The sequence below is a fragment of the Pan paniscus genome, chromosome 5 (genome assembly GCF_029289425.2).
Source record: "Pan paniscus chromosome 5, NHGRI_mPanPan1-v2.0_pri, whole genome shotgun sequence".
NCBI lineage: Eukaryota > Metazoa > Chordata > Mammalia > Primates > Hominidae > Pan > Pan paniscus.
In genome coordinates, this window is record NC_073254.2 from 53,924,043 (window position 1) to 53,949,078 (window position 25,036).

At 42.6% G+C, this 25,036-nt stretch overlaps 1 protein-coding gene across 2 annotated transcripts in view; it reads right to left on the reverse strand.

The window, feature by feature from the left end:
• The window catches only part of KIF6 (kinesin family member 6), a 389,937-nt gene that overhangs the window by 99,315 nt on the left and 265,586 nt on the right, over nt 1-25,036 (reverse strand). For both annotated transcript variants that reach the window (XM_003833335.7, XM_034962039.3), the window contains exon 14: nt 1,666-1,774. In XM_003833335.7, coding sequence (XP_003833383.2) covers nt 1,666-1,774 — 109 coding nt within the window. The remainder of the gene's footprint in view (nt 1-1,665; nt 1,775-25,036) is intronic.

Sequence of the window (25,036 nt, forward strand, 5' to 3'; positions counted from 1 at the left end):
ATCTTGATTTGTTTTTCCATTCTTGCTCCCTTCCAGGGCTAACCTCCACTGAGCTTTTATTCCCTACCTTCCTGTCTTCCAGGAGCCTTGCTGTGTCAGCTTTTCCTGTTGTTTCTCTACCTTTCTCTTACCATTGGCTTATTCTGTGGCCTATAATATTAGCCAATTCTTTCCCATCCTGAAACCAACTTCCCTTTTACTTAAGCTACCTCTCTTTTTTCTTTTTAAAAATGTTTTTAGGCCAGGCACAGTGGCTCATGCCTGTAATCCCAGCACTTTGGGAGGCCAAGGTGAGCGGAACACGAGGTCAGCAGATGAGACCATCCTGGCTAACACAGTGAAACCCCGTCTCTACTAAAAATACAAAAAATTAGCCAGGTGTGGTGGCGGGTGCCTGTAGTCCCAGCTACTTGGGAGGCTGAGGCAGGAGAATCGCTTGAACCCAGGAGGTGGAGGTTGCAGTGAGCCAAGATCACACCACTGCACTCCAGGCTGGGCAACAGAGCGAGACTCTGTCTCAAAAAAAAAAAAATGATTTTCATCTATCGCCAACTTTTTGAAGGCAATGACATTTCTTCTCACTCGCTCCTCCATGCCCGGCAGTCCAGCCAATGGCCTTCTAGTTGCAAAATCTCTGTACACTTCCCAGTTCCCTCCTGCTTATTTCTCTGTCGCATCTGACACTACTGACAGTCTGCTTCTTCTTGGAGCCGGCTCTCCTCTTGACTTGGCTCTCAGGACATTATTTTCTCCTGGTTCGCCCCCTCTTCTTTATGCTTCTTCTCAGTCTCCATTATGGCCTCCTTTCTCTCTACCTTCCCTTCAAACTCCTTTCCCTTATGGCTCCCCTCTTTAGGCCTCAGCACTGCCACATGTTCTCCTGAGAGCTCATCTACTTCTTAGGCTTCCTGAGTTGTCATATGATTCTCAAACCCAGATCTCATTTTAATTCAACAAATAGTTCTTGAAAACTTACTGTGTGCTAGGATCCACAGTCTCATGTGACATATGAGAGTTCACCCTTTCTTCTGAGCTCTAGACCCCTACATCTGATAGAGTTTGTTTGCTACAGTTTGAGGATATGCATATACCTCACAGACTAGCTAAAAGAAATTATATACCTCTAAGTAAGCTTCTTTTGAAGGGGTCCAGAGCACAGCCCCATCTGACAACATGTCAGCAGATAATCCTGCCTGCTCTAATTTTGGCCTGGAGAAGACACCAAAGGCTTCTGGGTCACAAGATGTGCACATATTTTCTTTGACTAAGACAGGACTGCTCTCCAGAACAGCTGGAGTGCCTGCAGTTCTAAGAATATAATTTGGTCCATAGACTTTTTCCCCCCTCCTTTGGAACAGTAAGACATGGATAGAGTACAGGCTGATGAGAATGAATGTATGATGTGAGAATTGTAAATCACGTTGATACTGTCAGTAACAGACCCTGCCCTAAAGTTGCTTACCCCAGTAGTACTGGGATGGTGAGGCTCACACATGAAGGAGAATTGTACCAGGCTGGACATAATTAAATGTGAAACTGAATAAACATTATGCTTTTCTTGTAATAGTTATGTTGGGCAGATTAGGAAGGACAGAGTAAGCAAATCTCTTCTAGGCTGGCCTGGCTGAGCCTCGGAGGACCAGCTGCTCTCTGAGACAGCCTTACCTCTGTTTCAGAATCTGTTTGTTGTCATCAATGGTAACGCTGTCAGCGTGGTCCCTCTTGAAGATTTCAAAAGCCTCCTGGCGTCCTAATGACATTTCCTCTCTCATTCCTGTTTGGAGACACAGGGAAATGGCCTCAGTCACAGCATCAGGATCCTATTAATTTCATTGTCACTTTAGTCAGACCACAAAACCAGCCCTGGCTCCAAGAGGCCCACAGCAGAGAGACTCTGACCAGACAGGTGGCCCCAGGCTCTTCCAGCTGGCTAACAACCTGCTGAGGAGGCTCTTCCAGTGCCACCCGCTGCACCCCGCAGGACTGTGCCTGCACAGCCATGTGACTCGTGGGGGGCGGGGTTTGGAATGCCTGCTCGGGGGAAATGAAAACCAGAGCGCCAAGCCCTGGATTGCCGAGGACGTCTGCAAATGCATTTTCTTACCATCGTTCGGTGCCACATTTCTCCCTGGTATGCCCTATTTTGTTTTTCTGTTAAATTTCCAGGCATTTAGTTAAAGGAATTATAATCCAAACTGAAAGATAGCATCTAAAAAATTCTGCTCTTAGTCTCTGTATAACAATTCATTCTTGTTTCCTGTGGTTAGTGAGGGGGTCTCGGCTCTGCTTCAGGAGTTAGGTCCTCAGTTACAAGACCCATGAGCTGGCCATGGCAGGGGTCCCTAGGTCATCTCTAACTTCAATATCCTGTATCGCCTTTGCCAATAAAGGCCAACCCTCACTGCTGGGCGCTGTTCAGAGTTCAACTTCTGGAACTCACGGTCAGTACAGCCAGGACCAGGCTCTCCTCCTCACCACCTCCCGGAGTGAGGGTCAGCGCAGATGTATGCCTGGGACCCCTCAGTGAGAGCTGAATTCATCGCTGGATTTTGGATGCATCTACAGAGCCATTTTTTTTTTTTAATGCTTCTGCCCTTGGTTCCTTTGCCTGGGAGGCCTTTTCTCACGTTTTCCTCCAGTAACTCTACCTCCGTGGAGCTTTCGTCAAAGCCCAGGCAGAACAAACCCTCTTTCCACCATGTTCCTTATCAATACAACTATAATATGCACAGCCCAGTGGACACTGCCACTTCACATGGCAATCCTTTCTGGTGAAATGTAAGTTTCTCAGGGGGTAGAGGTAATAGTTTTTTGTTTGTTTGTTTTGTGAATCCTTGTGTCTTGTTCAAAGTCTGGCATTTAGAAGGTGCTCAGCATACATCTGTTAAATGAATCAGGTTGAGAATGAAGCTGGGTGGTGCTGAGCCTTGCTGTTATTGCTGCGGGAACACAGTCCAGGGTTAGTGAGGCTCACTCTGAGGCCAAGGGTTCCGCAGAGGCTTTCATATGGGCCACATACCACGTCTCCTCTTGCCTGGAAAAAACTCTCTGAGTCCCATCACCCATCCTAAGGGTGAGTAACTGGACTAGCCCATCTGACACCAATTTAATGATTACTCTTGATAAAAATAGCACCGTGAAGAATGTCTAAATGGTGAGGCACACAAATACACCCCACCCTTTTCCGATCAGAAGCAAATGGGCACAACTCAGCTTTGTCTCCACATCTGCCTTGCACACTCTAGAATTGGGTAGGCCTGGGAATCCGCTTGTGTGAGACGCAGAAAGATGATCCCTGATGCATGAGAGACATTGAGGGGCACGTTTCACCAGCAGAGCCCATTAGGAGCCAGCGGATTCATTCCATAACTTTCCCCTGTCCGGATCTGCACCCAGTTCTAACAGTGCATGCCTTTTGCTACATAATAAAATAATAACAGACAGTAGAGGGCATGAGACTTTGGACCGGAGATGGGAAGAGAAAAGCTCCACAGAGACCACACTGGAGCCTGCTTGGGGGATCTCCAAATTGCCCCCCCCGCAGGGGAGCTGATGAGCAGCCTTCCACCAACAGAGGTGTGGGGGTGGTGGGTGAAAGGGGTGTGGGGTGGGAGTGAAAGCTTGCTTAAGCTGCAGGGAAGAAGGGTTCACAGCCTCTTCCCTCCCAGGCTCTGCTTTCTCTGCAGAGCTGACAGTGTGAACTGACAGCTGGGTGGAAAGGACCACTCCAGAGCCCATGGCACTGTGGTGGCAGCCACTCCTGGGAGAACTTACAATGCACTGAGCAACCACTGGGACTAACTATATTCCCAACAACCAACAACACAAAAGTAAGTGACAATATGAAAACATGAAACAACATGAAACACACCTTCCCTGAGGTGCACTGGGGCCTGGGCCGTGGGAGCAGAAAGGACGTGGAGGGCACAGAGGAGACAAGCGCAGGCAGTTTGGGATCGTTGTGTACGGTCTTGAAGGTCCTACTAAGAAATTCGGGGCCAGCAGCATAACATATTCTACATGCATCGCCAACTTTCAAAGACTTACAATGGAATAAAGTACACATTATGGGAAAGTTACACTGGAAGGATTTAATACTCTTGGTGGCTTAAAAGGCACTTAGGGGTCCTGAAGTGCCAAGGGCTTATCATCAGGAACATAACCTTGGTTTTCCTTCTATCATGGACAAAGTATTCTGGAGTTGGAGTTCTTTGATTGTGGTGACCACAGGTGAAGGATATCAGAATGATGGCTATTATCTTGTCAGCTGTTTTCCCAAATGTCCACTCAGGGAGGCCAAGGTGAGGTGGCTGAAGCATAGCTGGAAGGCAAAGAGGCAAGGCAAGGCCAGGATGCCTGCAGAGACTTCAAGGCCACCACTTGGAGCAAGGCTGAGGTCCACAGAGGGAAGCACATGGGAAGGACTCACGGGCAGCTCCAGTGTGTGAGCCCAGGTCCCAGCCTGGCCCTCCCCTTGCCCATCCCCATTCCGCTTGTTCAGAGCTCATGCGCAGCTCCTTTGGATTGCACTAATATACCACTTCTCACCCCATTTTGGGATCAGCTGCAAAGTTAATGAACAGCTTTTATTTACTGAAGAAATCACTTCTTTGTCCCTCTGAGGATTTAGGAAACAGGCTCTTTCTCCTATGGCAGTTCCCGTCCCTGAGCATGCACTGTATGCATTTGAAAGAGAAAGAGCAAAGGAGCAAAAAGAGTGATTAAAAGCTCACCTTGCTAACGAGACAATCATCTATTTATTCTCTCAAGAAGTTTTTATTTATATTAGGCATTGTGCTAGGCATGTGACAGAGATGTAAAGTTGAACATTAAAGCTTTGATCCTTGATTTAAAGCATTTGAAGTCCAGTAAGGGAGAAAGAAAAATGAAAAATGGCAGGGCGCAATGGCTCACGACTGTAATCCTAGCACTTTGGGAGGCTGAGGTGGGTGGATCACCTGAGCTCAAGAGTTCAGGATCAGTCTGGGCAACATGGTGAAACCCATTTCTACTAAAATACAAAAAAAAAAAAAAATTAGCTGGGCATGGCGGCACGCACCTGTAATTCCAGCTACTTGGGAGGCTGAGGCAGGAGAATCACTTGAACCCAGGAGGCAGAGGTTGCAGTGAGCCGAGATAGCACCATTGCACTTCAGCCTGGGTGACAAGGTGTGACTCCATCTCAAAACAAAACAAAAAAACAAAACAAAACAAAACAAAAACAAGAAAAGTGAACAAATATTTACAATGGAGGTTGCTGCTTGCTGTAGAGAGGTATGTGTCCAGCATGTGGGAGAGGGAGGGAGGGAGGCAGGGACTCTCAGCGAGAGTGGGAGAAGGCTGCAAGCAGGAGGGAGCAAGTGAACTTCATCTAGAAGGATCTGAAGGATGAAGCAGCATTTCCCAGGTAGAGAAGACGTGGAAGAAGTTTCCAGGTGGAGGGGGCAGAGATGGAGTGTGGATTACAAAGGCAACCTGATTAATATGGGTGGCTCTGCCATCCAATAGAAATGATCTCTAGGTGATTAAAAAATGAATTTCTTATATACTCTATACCAAGGATAGTATCATGTGCTTTCTTATATATTATTTCAGTTAAATTTCTCTATGATCTCTGCAAATAAGTTCATTTTATAGATGAGGAAACTGAGGCTTACATAAATAAGTGATTATAAAGGGGTGAAAAATGCCCAGCTTTTAGAGGCAGTCATTTCGGCTCTTAGATCAGTTTTTCCAGGGAAAGTAGGCCTGACAGAAAGGGCAAGGTGGTGGGGCTCAAAATGACCCCGTAATATTAATAGTAGATTTACCCATGAGATCGTACTCTTATTAGTGCTTCTCTATCTAAAATGTTGATTTATTTTTACAATATCACAGAAAAACGGAACCATATATGTTTTTTACTACCTGCATAGTTTACTTCATCTGTTAATATGTTTTATTATTACTTCTAGAATTTGTAAGCTCCATGAGGGCAGGTATTTAAAAAAATTTTTTTATTTCAATAGCTTTAGGGGTACAAGTGGTTTTTGGTTACATGGATGAATTGTACAGCGGTGAAGTCTAGGATTTTAGTGCACTCATCACCTGAATAGTGTACATTGTACCCAATAGGTAGTTTTTCATCCCTCACCCCCCAAACCTCCCCCATTTGAGCTCCAATATCTATTATACCACTCTGTACAAATTTGCATACCCATAGCTTAGCTCCCACTTATAAGTGAGAATATGTGGTATTTTGTTTTCTGTTCTCGAGTTACTTTACTTAGGATAATGGCCTCCAGTTTCATCCAAGATGCTGCAAAAGACATTATTTTGTTCTTTATGGCTGAGCAGTAATCCACACCACATTTTCTTTATCCATTCATCAGTTCATGGACACTTGTGTTGATTTCGCATCTTTGCAATTGTAAATTGTGCTGTGATAAACATATGCATCCAGGTGTCTTTTTTATATAATGACTTGTTTTCCTTTGGGGAGATACTCAGTAGTGGGATTGCTGGATCAAGTGGTAGATTTACGTTTAGTTCTTTGAGAAATTTTCATAGCGTTTTCCATAGAAATTATATTAATTTACAGTTCCACTAGCAGAGTATAAGCATTCCCTTTTTACCACATCTGTGCCAACATCTATTGTTTTTTGACATTTTATTAATGGCCTTTCTGGCTGGGGTAAGATGGTATTTCATCGTGGTTTTAATTTGCATTTCCCTGATAATTAATGATGTTGAGCATTTTTGCATGTTTGCTGGCCATTTTTATATCTTTTTTTTTGAGATGTCTCTTCATGTCATTTTCCCACTTTTTAATAGGATTATTTGTTTTTTTTCTTGCAGATTGGCTTGAGTTCTTTGTAGATTCTGGATATTACTGCTTTGTCAGATGCATAGTTTGCAAATATTTTCTTTCATTCTGTAGGTTGTCTGTTTACTCTGTTGATTATTTATTTTTCTGTGCAGAAGCTTTTTAGTTTAATTAGGTCCCACTTATTTATTTTTGTTTTTGTTGCATTTGCTTTTAGGGTCTTAGTCAAGAATTCTTTGCCTAGTCCAATGTTCAGAAGAGTTTTTCCTAGGTTTTTTTTTTCTGGAATTTTTATGGCTTCATGTCTTAGATTTAAGTCTTTAATCCATCTTGAGTTAATCTTTGTATATGGTGAGACATAGGGATCCAATTTTATTCTTCTACATGTGGCTATCCAATTTTCCAAGTACCATTTATTAAATATAGTGTCCTTTCCCCAGTGTATGTTTTTGTCTGCATTGTCAAAGATCAGTTGGTTGTAAATATTTGCTTTATTTCTGCATTCTCTATTCTGTTCCATTGGTCTGTGTTCTACTTTTATATCAGTACCATGCTGTTTTGGTTATTATAGCTTTGTTGTGTAATTTGAAATCTGGTAATGTAATTCCTCCAGATTTGTTCTTTTTGCTTAGGATTGCTTTGGCTATTCAGGCTCTTTTTTTGGTTCCATATTAATTTTAGGAGTTTTTTTCTGATTTTGTGAAAAGTGATATTAGTATTTTGATAGGAATTGCACTGAATCTGTAGATTGCTTTAGGCAGTATTGTCATTTTCACAACATTAATTCTTCTGATTCATGAGCATGGGATGTTTTTCCATTTGTTTGTGTCATCTATGTTTTTTTTCATCAGTGTTTTGTAGTTCTCCTTGTAGAGATTTTTCACCTCATTTGTTACATATATTTCTAGGTATTATATAATTTTTTGTGGCTATTGTAAAAGGGATTGAGTTCTTCATTTGAGTCTCAGCTTGGTCCTTGTTGATGTAAGCAGAACTACTGATTTGTGTACATTTATTTTGTAAACTGAGGCTTTACTGAATTCATTTATCAAATCTAGCAATCTTTCAGAGAAGTCTTTAGGATTTCTAGGTATAAGATCATATCATTGGCAAACAGTGATAGTTTGACTTTCTCTTTTCCAATTTGGATAAAAGCAAGGATTTTTGTCAGTTTTGTTTGCAGCAATATTTCTAGAATCCAGATAGTACTTGGCATACAAGAGCACTATAGCATATTTGGCACACAAAATATCTTTTGAATGAATGAATGAATGAAAAAGTGCTTTAGATGCTTAACGTCTTTCCTTCTGGATAGCATATTGTGATGGTGTGAAAAATGAGGCATGTATCCATTGCTCTCTCTCTCTGTCTGCCACCATGCTACTGGACAGTTTCATCTCCTACATAGTATGATTTTAGAAATTCAACACCATCTTCTCCCCAGTACATGTCACCATGCTTACTGGCCCACCATTAGAGATGAATTCCAACTCCAAGAAGCTTTTATAAAAATGCAACTACAGTCCTGCCCCACATAAAGACGTTTCAATCAATGGTGAACTGCACGTACGACGGTGGTCCCATATGGTGTCATAGTTGTCATAATGTCATAGTGCAACACATTTGTCACATGTTTGTGGTGATGCTGGTGTAAATAAACCTACTGTGATACCAGTTGTATAAAAATATTGCGTATATAATTATATACGGTACATAATACTTGATAATGACTATTTTACTGATTTATGTATTTACTATACTTTATTTATTTATTTATTTATTTATTTATTTATTTTTGAGACAGAGTGTCACTCTTGTTGCCCAGGCAGGAGTGCAGTGGCCTGATCTTGGCTCACTGCAACTTCTGCCTCCTGGGTTCAAGCGATTCTCCTGTCTCAGCCACCCCGAGTAACAGGGATTTGTCCGCCACCACGCTCGGCTAACTTTTTGTATTTTTAGTAGAGATGAGATTTCACCATGTTGACCAGGCTGGTCTCGAACTCCTGACCTCAGGTGATCCACCTGCCTCAGCCTCCCAAAGTACTGGGATTACAGGTGTGAGCCACTGCGCCTGGCCTATACTATACTTTTTATCATTATTTTAGAGTGTACTTCTTCTACTTATAAGTTAACTGTAAAAAAAGCCTTGGGCAGGTCCTTCAGGAAGTATTCCAGAAGAAGGCATTGTTATCATAGGAGATGAGAGCTCCATGTGTGTTACTGCCCCTGAAGACCTTCCAGTGGGACAAGGTGTGGAGGTGGAAGACAGTGACACTGAAGGTCCTGACACTGTGTCTTCATTTTTAACAAAAAAGTCTAAAAGCTTAAAAAAAATGAAAAAATTTTAAAATAGGGAAAAGCTGATAGAATAAAGATATAAAGAAAAAATATTTTTGTACAGCTGTATAATGTGTGTTTTAAGCTAAGTGTTATTACAGAATTAAAAAGTTAAAAAAATTAGGCTTATAAGATAAAAAGTTACAGTAAGCTAAGGTTAATTTATTATTGAAATATTAGTAAAAATGAATTTAGTGTAGCTTAAGTGTACAGTGTTTATAAAATACACATAGTGTACAGTAATGTTCTAGGCCTTCACACTCACTCATCACTCACTGGCTCACCCAAACCAACTTTCCGTCCTTCAAGTTCCATTCATGGTAACTGCCCTGTACAGGTGTTTTTATTTTTATACTGCATTGTTACTGTACTATTTCTATGTATAGACACACAAATGCTTACCATTGTGTTACAATTGCCTGCAGTATTCAGTACAGTAACATGCTGTACAGGTTTGTAGCTGAGGAGCATTAGTTTATCCCATCTAGCCTAGGTGTGTAGTAGTCTATACTATCTAGGTTTCTTTAAGTACACACTATGATGTTCACAAAATGATGAAGTCACCTTATGACGCATTTCTCAAAATGTATCTCAGTTGTTAAGTGACACAAGACTATACTCTTGAAGGTATCATTATTTCAGTGCTAGCAAAGAAAAATTCCACAATTTATTGACAATTAGCTAAGAGGTACTGCAAAGACATACATTTTATCTTCTTCCCAACTTTGTTTAGTCTGTCAGACTCAGCTCCTCAACAGAGCTGAGGACCTTGGGAACTTGCCATGCTCATTTCTAGAGCTCATTTCTTAGTTGTTTGCTTTTAGTGAATTTTAATCACAGGTCCCAGCGCTGGATCCCTGAAATATGAATGATTAAGAGAAGCCTGCTGGCTTGCTGAGTTACAGAACCATTTAAAACCTAAAAGAGAGGAATTTCTGAGTCTCATTCTCCAAAAGACGACATTGCAATTTCGGTTGTAAGTTGGATGGAAAATATTTACAAGTCCCAAAGGTGTAATCTCTTCTGAACTTTGATAGTGGTCAAAGAGCACATAGGTAGAAATGGTAGTCAACAAGGGGCTTTCAACATCAGCCTCAGGGTTGGATTTCTGAAACATTAGGCATCCAAATTCTTGTGCGCTGGTCCCTTACCCACTTCTTAATGCTTTCTTTTTTTTTCAACCTGAAATTCAGTTCCTTATTTTGCTAACGAATACAACTTGGTACTTTGGGAAGCCCTCCCCATCCCCAACACAGGGTCCCATGGAAACCAAATGGAAAGGAAAAACATCGGAAGTGGAGAGTTTATGCTATTGCCTTTGGGCCTGCTGTCTGATTTCCTTTAGTCTGGGGTACATGGGCCAGAGCTTATTTTCCTGGCTGCTCCTAAACAACCTACTGCTGCTTAAGCTATTGCTTAAAAATTGACAAAAGTACAATGATGGAGAGAGTTGTGTTATTCATGCTGAAAAATGATTTCCTAGTCGGAGCCAAAAATATATTTTCCTTGGGAGATATTCACTTGCGTGGGGCCTCGGTTCCCTCTGACTAAAGAAGAGAGGGATGAGAAGAAGACCAGCAGGGGACGATGAACAGTGAGAAGCGGGGTGGATTCCAAGGAGATGGGGGTTTGGAACACACTGTTTGGGACTGAAAGCATGAGAAGGCTCAGAGCTGGGTGGGGGGCATGTGGTGCTAAGGCAGGAAGGAAGCTGATGATTCACGGTGGGAATCATATTGAAGGATGATTATACTCTGTGGCTCAATAGTGGAAGCTCTTTAAATTGAAGGTAAGGGAACAGCTCTGATACCACAGTATGATGAATACCTACAACGTGTAGAATCTGGAGGTGCATACAAGAATGAGAAGCAATGGGCAGGGATCAAGTGTGTTTTTTGTATGGTGCCTGAAATAACCTTCTATCTGAAGTGAAATTTCTTGGTAAGTGTTGACTTGGGTGAAATAGACAAAAATATCATCACCTAAATAATTAGAAGAGAATTCCATTTCAGTGTGTTCCAAACCCCTGTCTCCTTGGAATCCAGCACCCCCTCACTGTTCATCGTCCCCTGTTGGTCTTCTCTCCCCTCTCTTCTTTAGTTGGAGAGAACTGAGGTCCCTGAGTGTGTGGAGAAGGTAGAATGAACGGGTTGATGGGAGGAAAAGGAAATAAGGATTTAGAAGAGAGACAAGGCAGAGCTGAGGAAGGGATAATCTATCGAGCTGTAGCATGAAATATAAAGGTCAAGAGGGATAGGAAGGTCAGGGGGAAGGTCAGTGAGCCCACACTCTTGGGAGTGGTGCTGGATGTCTCCAGGGGCATAGAGAGGAAATGGTGGCTTCAGCCAGAAACCCAGGTGCAGGACAAGCCAGCAGCTTCGACGATGGAGAGCCAAGGATGCACTGACACTGGACTGAATACATGCATGGAATGGGGTTGGGGGCTATAACAGATCTTATAAGAGAAATGAGCCATCTCCCAGAAAGATTAGATGGAACAGTGGAGATAGTGTCTTTACCTTCCTCCCACAAGGATGCTTGTGATTTAGGAAGGAGAAGTTTTTGAAAGGTGCATGAAAGACAAGGATGTTGAATATGCAGACCCTATGTTTCCGCTTTCCCTCTTCATACCCCTAGAAGACATCACTGACCAATCTCAGCATCTTTCCTGGGAAACTAATCATAGCATTAGAGTTTTCAGCACAGTTTTTCAGCAGCCTCTGCCAGTCAATCATCCCTGGCATAGAAGCTCTTCCTTTCATAGGTGGCTTCCAGATTACTAACCAATTAAATGACAACTGCCATTTGATAATAGCAAATGTCATCATTTACTGTTACTGTCATCAAGCCGGTGCCACCTGGTCCCATCGCTTTAGGAACTACTGTGCAGATGGTCTCCCTTGGAGAGCAGCATCATGCCCTAGCATGCGTGTATCACTGAGGAGCCCTCCATTCATGTTCCTCCACCTCCAGGGTGATGGAGGTCACCACAGTAAGCAGAGCCATCTGTCAAGGTTCTGCTGACTTTAAAGGGCCTGGTGTAGCCCAGCTACAATTTGAGGGGTTGCTGCGCTGGTACCGCAGGGTATGAAATCTGAGGATGAGGGGAAGAAAAAAAGCCACGGCCAAAGTGACTGCAGATGTGAAGACCAGAGATCAGATCTTTTGGGGTGACCAAGGACACTCACTCAACCTACTTCCTCCTCTCGATTGACAATTTCTGGAATGGGCTAGTGCCCCAAGGCTTTGAGGTTAAAGGGCTATGTTCAACTCAGATAATATCACCTGGGCTAAAGTCCTCAGATTAGGACTTGCCTTAGAGTTTCTTAAGTAGCCACATGAAAGATGTCAAAGGAACCTTTAATTAGTAGGTTCTCAGGGCTGGCTTGGACCAGGCTGAAGCATGCTAGGCTTGGCAGGAGCTCTAGGGAGGAGAGCGAAGGGAAAATCTGAAGTGGAAAGCCACATAAACCTTAGGAGACCCACCCAATGGTGGCACCACATCTAAATAAATCAAATGGGTTCCTGACTCCTGATGCCAGAAATCACACATCCCATGGGCAACCCACACTGGCCCAGCAGTGCAGACCACGCGGGCTGGGTGGAATAAAGGGGGCAGTGCTCAAGGCAGGTTGTGTTTTCCTTTTGTCTTGGTAACTGCATCTGATTCACCCACCTGCTGCGGCTGCCTCCTGGACTTTCCCTTGAGCAGGTGAGGAAAGGGCTGGCTTGCCAAAGGAGTGGACAGGCCTGGAGCCTCTGAAAAAATGGCAGCTGCTCTGGGGTAGCTTCTGATTGCCAGCAATAACAAAAGACATCTAAACAGTGGTCCTCAAGGGCATCTGTAGAAAACACTCATTTTCCTAACCTAGCATCTCTGGGGTTTTTATTTTGTAAATGTTCTCATCCAGGACAAAGTGCCCACATGGGCTGTTACAGAAATCCATGGACAGATGCAGGCACTGAGCTTGGAAAGCCACCTGGGTCATGGTGGCATTTCTGCGTTTTGGAGCCAGCTTAGGCATCTGGAGGCCAGCAACGTTTCCATTAAATAAGACAGCACGCTGTGGCTCCTGCTGCCAGGCCAAACTGGATCTATTGAGTCTTTTCTATTGATTTTAGCCCGTAGATGTGGCAGCACTGAAAAAGCCTGGATGTCTAATTCCAGGCTCAATATTTGGACCAATCCTGGGAATCTGAGTGGAAGAACACGTGTGTCTGAATTCTTTGTAGGTTGACTGACAGCTCCCTGAACAGAAAGGCAGCAGTTTTCTTCAGCTTAGAAAGAGGCTCCAGATCGGCTGGGCGCGATGGCTCATGCCTGTAATCCCAGCACTTTGGGAGGCTGAGGTGGGCGGATCATGAGGTCAGGAGATTGAGACCATCCTGGCTAACACGGTGAAACCTCGTCTCTACTAAAAATACAAAAAAATTAGCCGGGCGTAGTGGCGGGCACCTGTAGTCCCAGCTACTGGGGAGGCTGAGGCAGAAGAATGGCGTGAACCCAGGAGGTGGAGCTTGCAGTGAGCCGAGATCATGCCACTGCACTCCAGCCCGGGCGACAGAGTGAGACTGCATCTCAAATAATAATAATAATAATAATAATAATAATAATAAATAAATAAAAATAAAAAAAAGAAGGAGGCTCCAGATTCTACAGAACATAGGATTCCCTGAGTCTCACATGTCCTTGACTGCTTCCAAAGGCCATGGTTCACAGGGTCCTGTTGAGTGGCTTCCACCCTAATGAGATTAGCTCTTGTGTGAGCCTGTGCTTCAGAGGCAGTGGTTAAAGCATTGTTAACGTGTCCTGTTGTCTGAAAAATGAGGCAAATTTTCTATCTATGCCTAAATTAGGAATGGATTCACTATAGACTCATTTATTTTCATGTATTTAATTTTATTTATTTTTATTTTTATTTAAGACAGAGTCTTGCTCTATTGCCCAGGCTGGAGTAGAGTGGTGCAATCTTGGCTCACTGCAACTTTTGCTTCCCAGGGTCAAGCGATTCTTGTGCCTCAGCCTCCCAAGTAGCTGGGACCAGAAGTGTGTGCCACTACACCTGGTTAATTTTTGTATAACTAGTAGCGATGGGGTTTCGCCATGTTGGCCAGACTGTTCTCGAACTCCTGGCCTCAAGTGATCTATCTGCCCACCGTGACCTCCCAAAGCACTGGAATTATAGGTGTGAGCCACCATGCCTGATCAATTTTCATACATTTTAAAAAGAGAATTAAAGAATTGCATTCTAGCTAAGGAGCAAAAAATACCCCTTCCCTGAAATATGTATGGATTTAAGTAAAATTCTGTTTCCTTAGCTTGTAAGTAAGTAGATGCAAAATGGAGTTTAGATATGCTTATGTTCATGTTTTGGGGAAAAAAAGGAAGGGGAAATTTATTTTTTGTGTGTCTTCCATGTAACAGGCACTGTTCCATATTTCACAAATATTAATTCAATTAATCTTCACAACTCTATTGGTAGTGGCGGAAAGCTGATGCTTATTGAGAACTTTGCATATACTAGAGGCATTACATATGTTCTTATTTAATTCTTACAATAACCGAGTCAACTAGGTAGTATTGGGCCTAGTTGGCAAGGTTATTAAGGTTGAAAGAGGTTAAAAGTGACTCCAAGTCAACAGTTAGTAAGTGGCAAAGCCATAACCATATCCTAGGTTTGTCTGACTCCAAAACCCACCTTTCTTTTTTTTCTTTTTTTGGAAATGGAACCTTTATTTCTGCACAGGCCACCCCGGCTTTACTGAGGCATAATTGACAAATAAAATTGTATATATTTAAGGTTTACAATGTGATGATTTGATGCAGGTATATGTTGTGAATGATTACCACAATCAAGTTAGGTAATACATCCATCAACTTATATAGTTAGTTACCTGTTTTTTTGTTTGTTTGTTTGTTTTGTGGTGAGAAAAGATCTTAAGGTGAAAAGACCTTCTGTTAACAAGTACTGAGTATCTACGCTATTGACACCCTTAAGATCTTAAGATCTCTTTTAGCAAATATCATGTATACAATACAGTATTATTAACTACAGTCACCATGCTGTGCATTAGAGCCCCAGATGTTGGGCTCTATACCTCCTCATTTCCCCGAACTCCAGCCCCTGGCAACTACCATTCTACTCTCTGTTTCTATGAGTTCAATTTTTTCCAAAACGCTCCTTTTGCATGCTATGTTGCTAAGTGAAAGTCATTTGTCAACTAGAAATGATCTCATAAATACCAGCAAACCACTGATATCAGACCTAAGGGTCAGAAGGTCAGAGATGGTTAAAAAAAAAAAAAAAAAGGAAATTTTTGGAGGGTTGTGAGCTGGAACGTGGACCAAAACCCATCAATTTGCAGTTCACAAGAGCTGGAGATCTCTGTGAACAGGAAACTAGGGAAGGCACCAGACACCTGACACCTGGGAGGAGCCGCATCACCTGACAGCCCAGGGGCTGGGTTATGGAGCAGGGGAAAGTGAAGATCTGGCTGGCTTGTAGTGAATCCTTGACTCTGCCATTAAGGACTTTTTGGTTAGAGAACTCTGTTAGGTTCAATTAAGTACGGTAATTATCTTTCCCCAATCTGTACAGCGATTGTACTCTGAACAGTCTCCACATTAAATAGGTTATACACTTGAAATGGTGATTGGATTGGAGTTGAGTTTTGGTGGGGGCACTACAGAGAAGATGAAGGGGCAGGGCCCAGGTTCTAATAATGTGGGCTTTGAGGAGAAGAAACTCCCATCCCCCAGTGAACAGTGGTGAAAAGAGGCGAGAAGCATCCAGGAGGTGATCCTTTAACCTCTGACCTCTCTGTATCCTAATAGCTTCTTCTCTGGAAAGCATTTTATTGTTTAAATATAACATTCGTTTATTCATTCAGGCTGAGTCAACTGGTGAAACAGACCATCTGTTAATAAGCACTGAGTGTCTACGCTATTGACACCCTTTTCTATGGTTAGTTGGAGATAAGTAAAAGAAATATTGTCCTTGACCATACAATTTAGCTCAGCACTGAGGGCATGGGAAGGCCAAAGTTTATGTTAAAAGGCAGGCGAAGCAGATAGACAAGGCATCAAAGGTCACGTGGTTCAGAAGGTATAGATGACTGGGAGAGAGCAGAGGAGCGGGTGGTCAGATTGCAGAAGGATTTCTCAGGGAATGTTCCTCCTGAGGCAGGTTTTAGAAGCACTGAGAAGCAGGAGCTAGAGGAAAGGGGGTCAGTGTTATTCTGCACAGGAAATAGAATGGCAAATCCACAGGGATGGGGAGGATCCCACCAGGTGAAGGGCTTGGCATGGAGACTGGCAGGACCTCGGGGATTTCCTTTGGCTGCCAGGGGCATTCAAGCTCAAGTGGCCACTGGGACCAGACACTGCACCCTCAACCAGTTCCCTGTTTGCCCAGGGTATTCCCAGGCAGAGACCCAATGAAGTTTTCCACAGGCTTGTCAGGCAATTTTCCCTCCCTCCTTCAGATGATTGAAGAAGATTTCCTTTAGTGTAACAGCAGGCTGCTCTGTGATTCCTGTTCAGTGGTGGGGGAAAGGAGATAGGACTTGGAGGCAGAAGCCATGGGTTGAGTGCTGGTTTCGACTACTAGCTGTGTGCCCCGGATCTGCCATTTATATTGCTCTAAGTTTCAGGCTCCACATCTATAAAATGAAACACATAATAACTGCTATCTCTTAATGGTATTGTGAGGAGTTATGAGTGGGCAGTACCTTGTGCATCTCTCCATTTTAGAACTATCCAATGCCTTTGTAATGATGTAATATTTCCATGATATCTCATCTCTCTGCCTCCCCTACCCCTCAGGCCATGAGCCCCCAAAGGCATGTGACTTTAGCTCCAAGCTCACTGCCTGGGATACAGTAGATGCTCCAAACAGATTTCTTGACTGAATAAATGAGCAAGAAGGAGAGATCTCCAGTGAAATTGTTTTCTTTTCTTTCCTTTTTCTTTTTTTTAGATGGAGTTTCACTCTTGTTGCCCAGGCTGGAGTGCAATGGTGTGATCTTGGCTCACTGCAACCTCCACTTCCCAGGTTCAAGCAATTCTCCTGCCTCAGCTTCCTGAGCAGCTGGGACTACAGGTGCCACCAGGCCCATCTAATTTTTGTATTTTTAGTAGAGATGGGGTTTCACCATGTTGGCCAGGCTGGTCTTAAACTCCTGACCTCAGATGATCCACCAGCCTCGGCCTCCCAAATTGCTGGGACTACAGGCATGAGCCACTGAGCCTGGCCAAAATTGTTTTTCTTAAAAACGTTATTTGTTAAACTGTACATATGTCTTTAATGTAGTTTTCTGTGAATATATTTTATATAAAAATAAAGAAAACAATATGGCAGCAATGAATCATTTATTTAAAAGTCTCTGACAGAATGAATGAGTAAATGTGGAATATACTATAAAAAGTGAAAGTGTAAAAATGTTATAATTACCATCATAAGTAATAATGAGTCACCTAAAAACCCACCCACGGCAATCTGTTAAGAGTGAAAGAATTACTTTAACACAGCAGGAGGATTTTTAAGGTAGTTACAAATGACGGGTTAGCAACGTAGGGAGAGACAGTGGCTGAAATGGTCAGTCTGCCTCTACTGTTTCTGTGTTCTCTGCTTCCCAACCACACCAGCCAGGCTCATTCCACAGTAACAACCTCATCTCATTGAGAAAATGAATGTGACAGGACAGAGGCTTTCCACCACCATGTCTTCCAGTGGACTCTCATGTATACCAGAAGTCCAAGCTTTCCCTCTGGTAACAACTAAACATCATCCACCATCTTATCAAAGCCCACCCCCTTCACCTGGGCTGTGGCTCCCAAACTCCTCTCCTGGCCTTCTTCCCTGAACCCTTATCTCCTGCCTGAACAATTTCCCCCACTGGATTATTTCCAGCAGCACAAAGTCATATTTTAAAATGTATGCTGAATCGGTTATAGTTAAATGTAGCTATATTTGAATTTGTAGGTACCAAATGGAAGGTTAAAACATTCATGTTTACTGGCCTTGATTTCATTGATGGAAGAGGAGAAAAGATAATCTATTTGTAGTGTGACTGGCAGCGTAGGGGACTTAAGAACACTTAGACACTTGGGGGAGGAAAAAAAATACTCTTTTAACAATATCCTTCCTTTACCCCATTAACCTTCCAGCTATCTTTCAATTTCTTTGGTCCCTTTTCTTGGAAATGCTTCAACAGAGCTGTCTACATTCACCTCTCAATTCCCCCACCTCCTGTTCTCGCCTTGCTGTAGTCCAATGGACTTCCATCCCCTCTACTCCACTGAAATTGTCCTTTCAAGATCCCCAGTGATCCTGGATTGCCAAAACCAGTGGTCAGTTTTCTGTTTTTATTTGGGCTGGCCTCTCGGTAAATGGTACAGCAATAAGGTTAGGGAACTGCACGTAACTGCTACTGGTCAGTGGGCTGTGAGCGGCAGTGATATGTTTCTTCCTGGCTAAAGCAGTGGAGAGCCCCTTTGCGATTCTTCATACTCTCTCTTTCCTCACTCTGGTGATGGGGGTCATTGCAGATATAATCTCCATCAGCCTCGGTCTCTGGGGACCAGAGCTCCTACCTCTCTGGCCCACATTATTCATGCAATATGAACAAAAAGTACATTTTATTAATTTTTTTTTTGAGATGAAGTCTTGCTCTTGTCGCCCAAGCTGGAGTGCAGTGGTGCGATCTTGGCTCACTGCAACCTCCTTCTCCTGGGTTCAAGTGATTCTCCTGCCTCAGCCTCCTGAGTAGCTGGGATTACAGGCACCTGCCACCACACCCGGCTGATTTTTGTAGTTTTCATAGAGACAGGGTTTCACCATGTTGGCCAGGCTGGTCTCGAACTCCTGACCTCAGGAGATCCACCCGCCTCGTCCTCCCAAAGTGCTGGGATTACAGGTGTGAGCCATCGCGCCCGGCCAAAATACGTTGTATTAAGTGACACTGATATTTTGTGTTCATTTATTACCAGAGCATAACTTAGTCTAGCCTGACCAATATGCAGTCGGTGAAACAGCTGACGAGCTCCCTCCTGCCTGAAGCACTTCCTTCCCTGGCTTTCTGTGACATTACTCCCTCCAAGTTTTTGTCCTACCTCCCTGGCTTCTCTTTCCAACCTTCAGATATTGTTTAGCTCTGGAGACTATTCTCTTTCAACAGGTGATTTCATTCAGGTGCATGGCTTTATGATGTATTACACACAAATGGCTCCAAAATGACTTTCCCTTTGAGTGCCAAAGTGGGACATCTGACAGGCCACTCCACTGGGAATCCTTACTTGAAGGTTTAATTGGCATATCAAACTTAACATACCCCAAACAGAACTCTTAATTTCATGCTCCATTCTAAGCTCTATCCCAAGCTGTTCCCCCTAATTGTTTCCATATCAGTAAATGGCACCATTTGCTCAAGCAAAAAATCCTAAGATTCTTCCATGATTCTTCAACCCCCACATGCCATCAGCTCTAGCGGCAACTCCTGCCAACAATCCCTTCAGAATAATGCCTTACACCTCTCTGCTTCTCTTTGTCTCTTTTTTAGCCTAACCCAAGTCATTGCCATTTCTTCTCTGGACTGTCTCCTGATAGCCTTGCCAGCTTCCATTTTGCCCTCCTGCAATATATTCTCTATATAGCAACCCAAATGATCTTTTAAGAATATGATTACGTCACTCTCTGCTTTAAACTCTCCTGTGGCTTCCCATGGACAAAGCCAAACCTGAATATACCCCAACCTCCTCAGCCTACCAGGACCTCCTGGCGTCATCTGGTCCCTGGCTACATCCCTCCCTCTTCATGCCACACCCAGGTATTCTTTGTTCATGCCTTCTTGGCTCCCTGGCCGCCTTTCAGCTGCTCAATTATGGAAGTAGTGTTCCTGCCTTTGGGGCTTTATACTTGCTGCTTGTTTCACTGTCTGGAATGTTCTTTTCTGGGATCTTTATGATTATCAACTCACTATTCAGTTTGCAGCTCCCTCATCCCCAACCCACCACAATGATTTTCTACCCTCTTTTTCTGTTTCATATCCTTCCTTAGCACTTATCACCCTCTGAAACCACATGTATGTATGTATTGTATGGAATGAAAACTCCTCAGAGGCTAACCTGTCCTGTTCAGTGCTCCTTCTCCAGTACAGTAGGACGAAAGAGAGGAAGGAAGGGAGAGAGCAGTCGCAGTCCCATTGGAAACAGGTCCTCTGATAGGTACCAGATTGGCACACCTGCCTGCCCACATCAAGCCCAAACTGCTCTCCTATGAAGGTGCCAACCCTGGAACTGAGCTTTTTCCTCTCTGCCCCCACAATCAGAATTTTTTAAATAATCTTTCTGTTCTGGGGGACTTGGCTCGTGTCAACATCCACAGGCCCTTGCTAACCTGTACCCTGACTAACCTCATCACCTCACTATTCTGCTGTCTCTTTCTCACTAGGTTTTCATTTTTGGGAGTTTGTGGTTTGTTTGTTTTGCTTTTATTTTTATTTTCTACATTTTAACTCCATGAATAATTCTCTCCAAAGGGGGCCAAACAAAATGCCACGTATAAATGGCAAGGTGGCTAGTGAGAGCCACTCTCTTTCTTTTCCTGGCAAGAGTTTCCATTTCTGAAAGTGACAGATGAGAATCTTTGGAGACATCTATCATCATTTCAGAATGCTATGGGGTCATCCAAGCTAATATCTGTACCTGTTGTACATCCTCAACAGACAGAAGTAATTGACCATTATGGATGGATTATGTTAGGCTATCTAGGAAAGTTTCAGAGGAGTTTTACTTTCATAGATGCATTATCCTATAGGAGCTCAGAGAGGGATATAGTCGATACGGAAGGCAAGTCCTAAAGATGTCAACCTCATCTACGCCTGAGGAGGTAAGAATATGCAAAAGGCATTACTTTACTTTTGCTAATTATCAAAGTATGGCTTGCCCATTGAAGAAAACTGGGGTAACAGAATGATGTAAAGAAGCAAGAAAGGCTGGGCACAGTGGCTCACACCTATAATCCCAGCACTTTGGGAGGCTGAGGTGGGCAGATGGCTTGAGCCCAGGAGTTTGAGACCAGCCTGGGCAACATGGTGAAACCCCATCTCTACCAAAAACACAAAAATTAGCTGGGCCTGGTGCTACATGTCTGCAGTCCCAGCTACTCAGGGGGCTGAGGTGGGAAGATTGCCTGAGCCTGGGAGGTTGAGGCTTCAGTCAGCCATAATCGCACCACTGCACGCCAGCCTGGGTGACAAAGTGAGATGCTGTTTCAAAACATTAACTAATAAAAGAAGCAAGAAAAATCACTCACAATCTCTCTACTTTCCTTACAGTTTTTCTATGCTTTGTTTTACTACATAGTTAAGATGATACTAGATATACAATTTTGTAGCCTGTTTATTTTACTTAACATTACCTCATAATCCTTTTTTTGTAAGTAGTGAAAGTCTTTAGGAATGTTGCTTTTTATGGCTGGATAATATTCACCATTATAGTCCATTCTCTAATGCTGGATTTTACATTGCTTTATATATATATGCTATGCAAATAATGCTGCACCGAGTGTCTTGGTGCATTAATAAATTAATTAATTCAACAAGTATTTACTCAGTGGCCACTATATGTCAGTTACTATTCTTGGAGCTGGGAATATGGTGGTGAGCAAAGGTTTATTTCCTTTGGAGAGCTTATGTTCTACTGAGGGCAACAGACAAGAGAATCAAATAAGCACATGCTATTAATTAGTTCTATGAAAAGGGATGACGAAAAGTAAGAGGATAGAAAGATATGAATGATGGGGCAGGCTATTTTACTGAGGGAGAATAGAGGAAGTTCTCTCTGAAAAAGTGTACTTGCACAAAGGCATTTTGGATTATTTCTGTAGGCTGGATTCTCAGAGGGAGGAATTGAAGTTCTTGCTTTCTAGGAAGCCAGTTTATTCACTGACAGCAGTTCTAGAGGAAAGAACTGTTATAAAAATGCACTCTACTAGGGCATAATCTTGAGAAGATTACTTAATTCCTCTGCTCCTTGGTTTTCCTGCCTGCAGTGGAATTGACTACACCTGTATGTGTACATCTATGTGTATATGTGTGTGGTAAGGCTGAGGGAGGGGCATGGCTGTGAGGATAGAATGTTAAGGTTCTTACATCCCAGAAAACTTGGGTTAGGGAGCAAACATATGTCTGTGAAAAGGGAATGGTCAGGCTGTGAAATACATGCAGGGCATTCCAGGTGATAAAAACCGTAACTGAAAAAGGGTTCTGGAAGGTGTGGCATGAATACTTACTGTGTCTGGCACATATTAGGTAGTCATAATATATATTGAATGAAAGGAAGCACCCAATCTGTCCAGAAGAGCTTACTTAAAATGGGTAGCTAGGAGAAAATGTCTTGAATGATCACACAGAGGCTCAGTGTGGCTTGTGAATCAGATACTACAAAGACAGCCCTTCAAAATGGGCGAGCCTGCAATTCATGAGCCTGCAGATAGGCGGCATCCTCAGTTTCCTCATCCATGAAATAGGGCTAATGTCTACTTCATAGGGCTGTTTTGGGCAACTGTTTTTGCTGCTCTTGGTTTATAAATCCTGTCTTGTCTTTAATCCAGAAGCAGAACTGGATTGTGGAAAACAATACCAAGGGCTTGGGGCCCCAGTTGCCCTCATCTGTTACATGACAGGAAGAGGAAAAGGAAGGAAAGGGTGCTAAAAGTTAAGCTGCTAGGATGAAGAAGAATCTAAATTGGATTTGCTTAAAAACTCAGCTTGGCATTCATCTGTGGTGAAAAATGTTCACTGGTGGATGCTCCAGGACCTAGTTAACTTTAGCTGGTATGGCTTGGTAGTGACTGTCCTCTCTGCCCAAGCCCAGGAAGCTGCCTTTCACTTCATTGGGTTCACTAATGAGCTTTTGGTTGCCTTGGGCAATAATTTGCTCTCTGGATATAAAGAATGCAAGAGTGGGTAAGCTGAAAGCCCCTCTGGCTGGGTTTCCTCTTGTTACAAACAGTTAGTCTTTGAACTTGTAATTATGAGTCATGGGGCTCCCAGTCTGGCACAAAAGTGACTCATTTTAAGCAAATTATCAGCTTTCGCCCTTACCAAATGCTGTGATCAACCATTCTGTTCAAGAAAAAAGGGAACATTTTTATTAAAAGAGCAGGATGTGAAAAAGGAGAGCAAACTGCAACTATGATTTCCAGACGTATGGATCAAAGTCAAGTTCAGGCCCAGTGTAAGCCAAGCAACAAAATAAATAGTAAAAATGGCACAGAAAGCAAATGGTTAGGAAAATTCATTTCAGAACAGGCGCAAAATCAACCCTTGCAGTCAACAGCATAAGATTCCTATAATGCTATGATTCCTGGACATTCTCCCCTCCCACTTCCAACTCCCTTGGACCTACTGGAATTGAGGTCAAGGAAGAAATATCTTTCTTTAGATGACTTAACCCACAACTTTGTTAAAGAATCAGTGATGACGGATGCCTCCAAGTTGCCCAAAGCTAGTTACTTAGACAGATGAACTGATAGACAAAGCAATCAATTTAAACAAATGTGATCCAGAGATGGATCTACAATGTATGAAGAATCCCAAGGCCTTCTATTACAGAGCATTTTCCTGAGGACACCTGTTTCATTAATGGTCTTTGGCTGAGGAAACATTTGAAATGATCATTACCTCTTTGTCAGCTGCAAGAGTAGTAACTGATCTCAAAAGACAAATTTTATTCTCCGATGTCTGGGGTGTATTAACACTGCCCAGGACCACAGTAAAGGGAAATGGGTCCAGGGTGGACTGAAAGGCAATGTCGTCCGAGTTTGTGTTTTCTGGAATGGTTTGAGATTTCCAATTAATCTTTTACAATAGCTGCCCATTCATCTATGTCACTGAAGAAGATACCATAAGCTGCATGAGGAATTTGGCTCTGGGACAAATTGTCTTACTTCCAACTCTTACATCCTTTCTAAATTACTTTCAATTTAATACTGCTTTTCTTATATCTTGACTCTATCACTTCTCGTCCTTCATAAAAAAAAATGGCTACCAAATGGCTATTTTTGTATGTTCCCCAAACCCTAAAATAAAATCCATTAATCGATCACCCAATATTTCTTGAATATTTATCATCTCTGCTTTCTGGTAATCACTGTAGTTGATAAAGAATCAATAAAAACCACAAAAAAAAGGGCAGAATATAACAGTCATTAATCACCTCCCAACTGGCAATTCAAGTGCACATTTTGCAATTCTCATGCCTCTTGGCCTCTCTGAGGTATTTAAAAATATTCCTTAATTATTAAAATTTTCTTCTCTGGCTTCTTGGCATAGTTCTCTCCATATTCCCCTTGTATGTCTGTGACTGCCCCTTCTGAGCCTCCCTTACTGACTACTACACTGCCTGATCATCTAAGTAATATAACCAACAATGAGGAGTCAGTTGGAATAGAAAAGCAGTGTTAAATACAGTAATAGAAATAGAAAAGAAATAGAAAAGAAGTGTTAAATACAGTAGATATTTCTGTTAAATACAGTAGATAGAAAAGAAGTGTTAAATACAGTAGATAAATACAGAACATGATGACTAAGTAGCATGGTGAGTATGTATTAGAACTCTTATGTTGCAATAGTGGAAACCTAAACTTTAAGCTTCAGACACTTTTTGATACAAAGACTCAAAAAGAAAAAAAGAGGAAATATTAATCAGAGAAAGTCACTCAAAATGCAGTACAGTCATCTAAAGAAATGGAAAAGATGAAAGAGAGATTGAGATGTGAAAGAGAGAGAGTAATAAGATCCAACACATGTGTAATAGGAAGCTCCAAAGATGTGAATAGATAGAATGGAGGAAAGGCAATATTAGAAAAGATAATAGCTCTGCATTTTCCA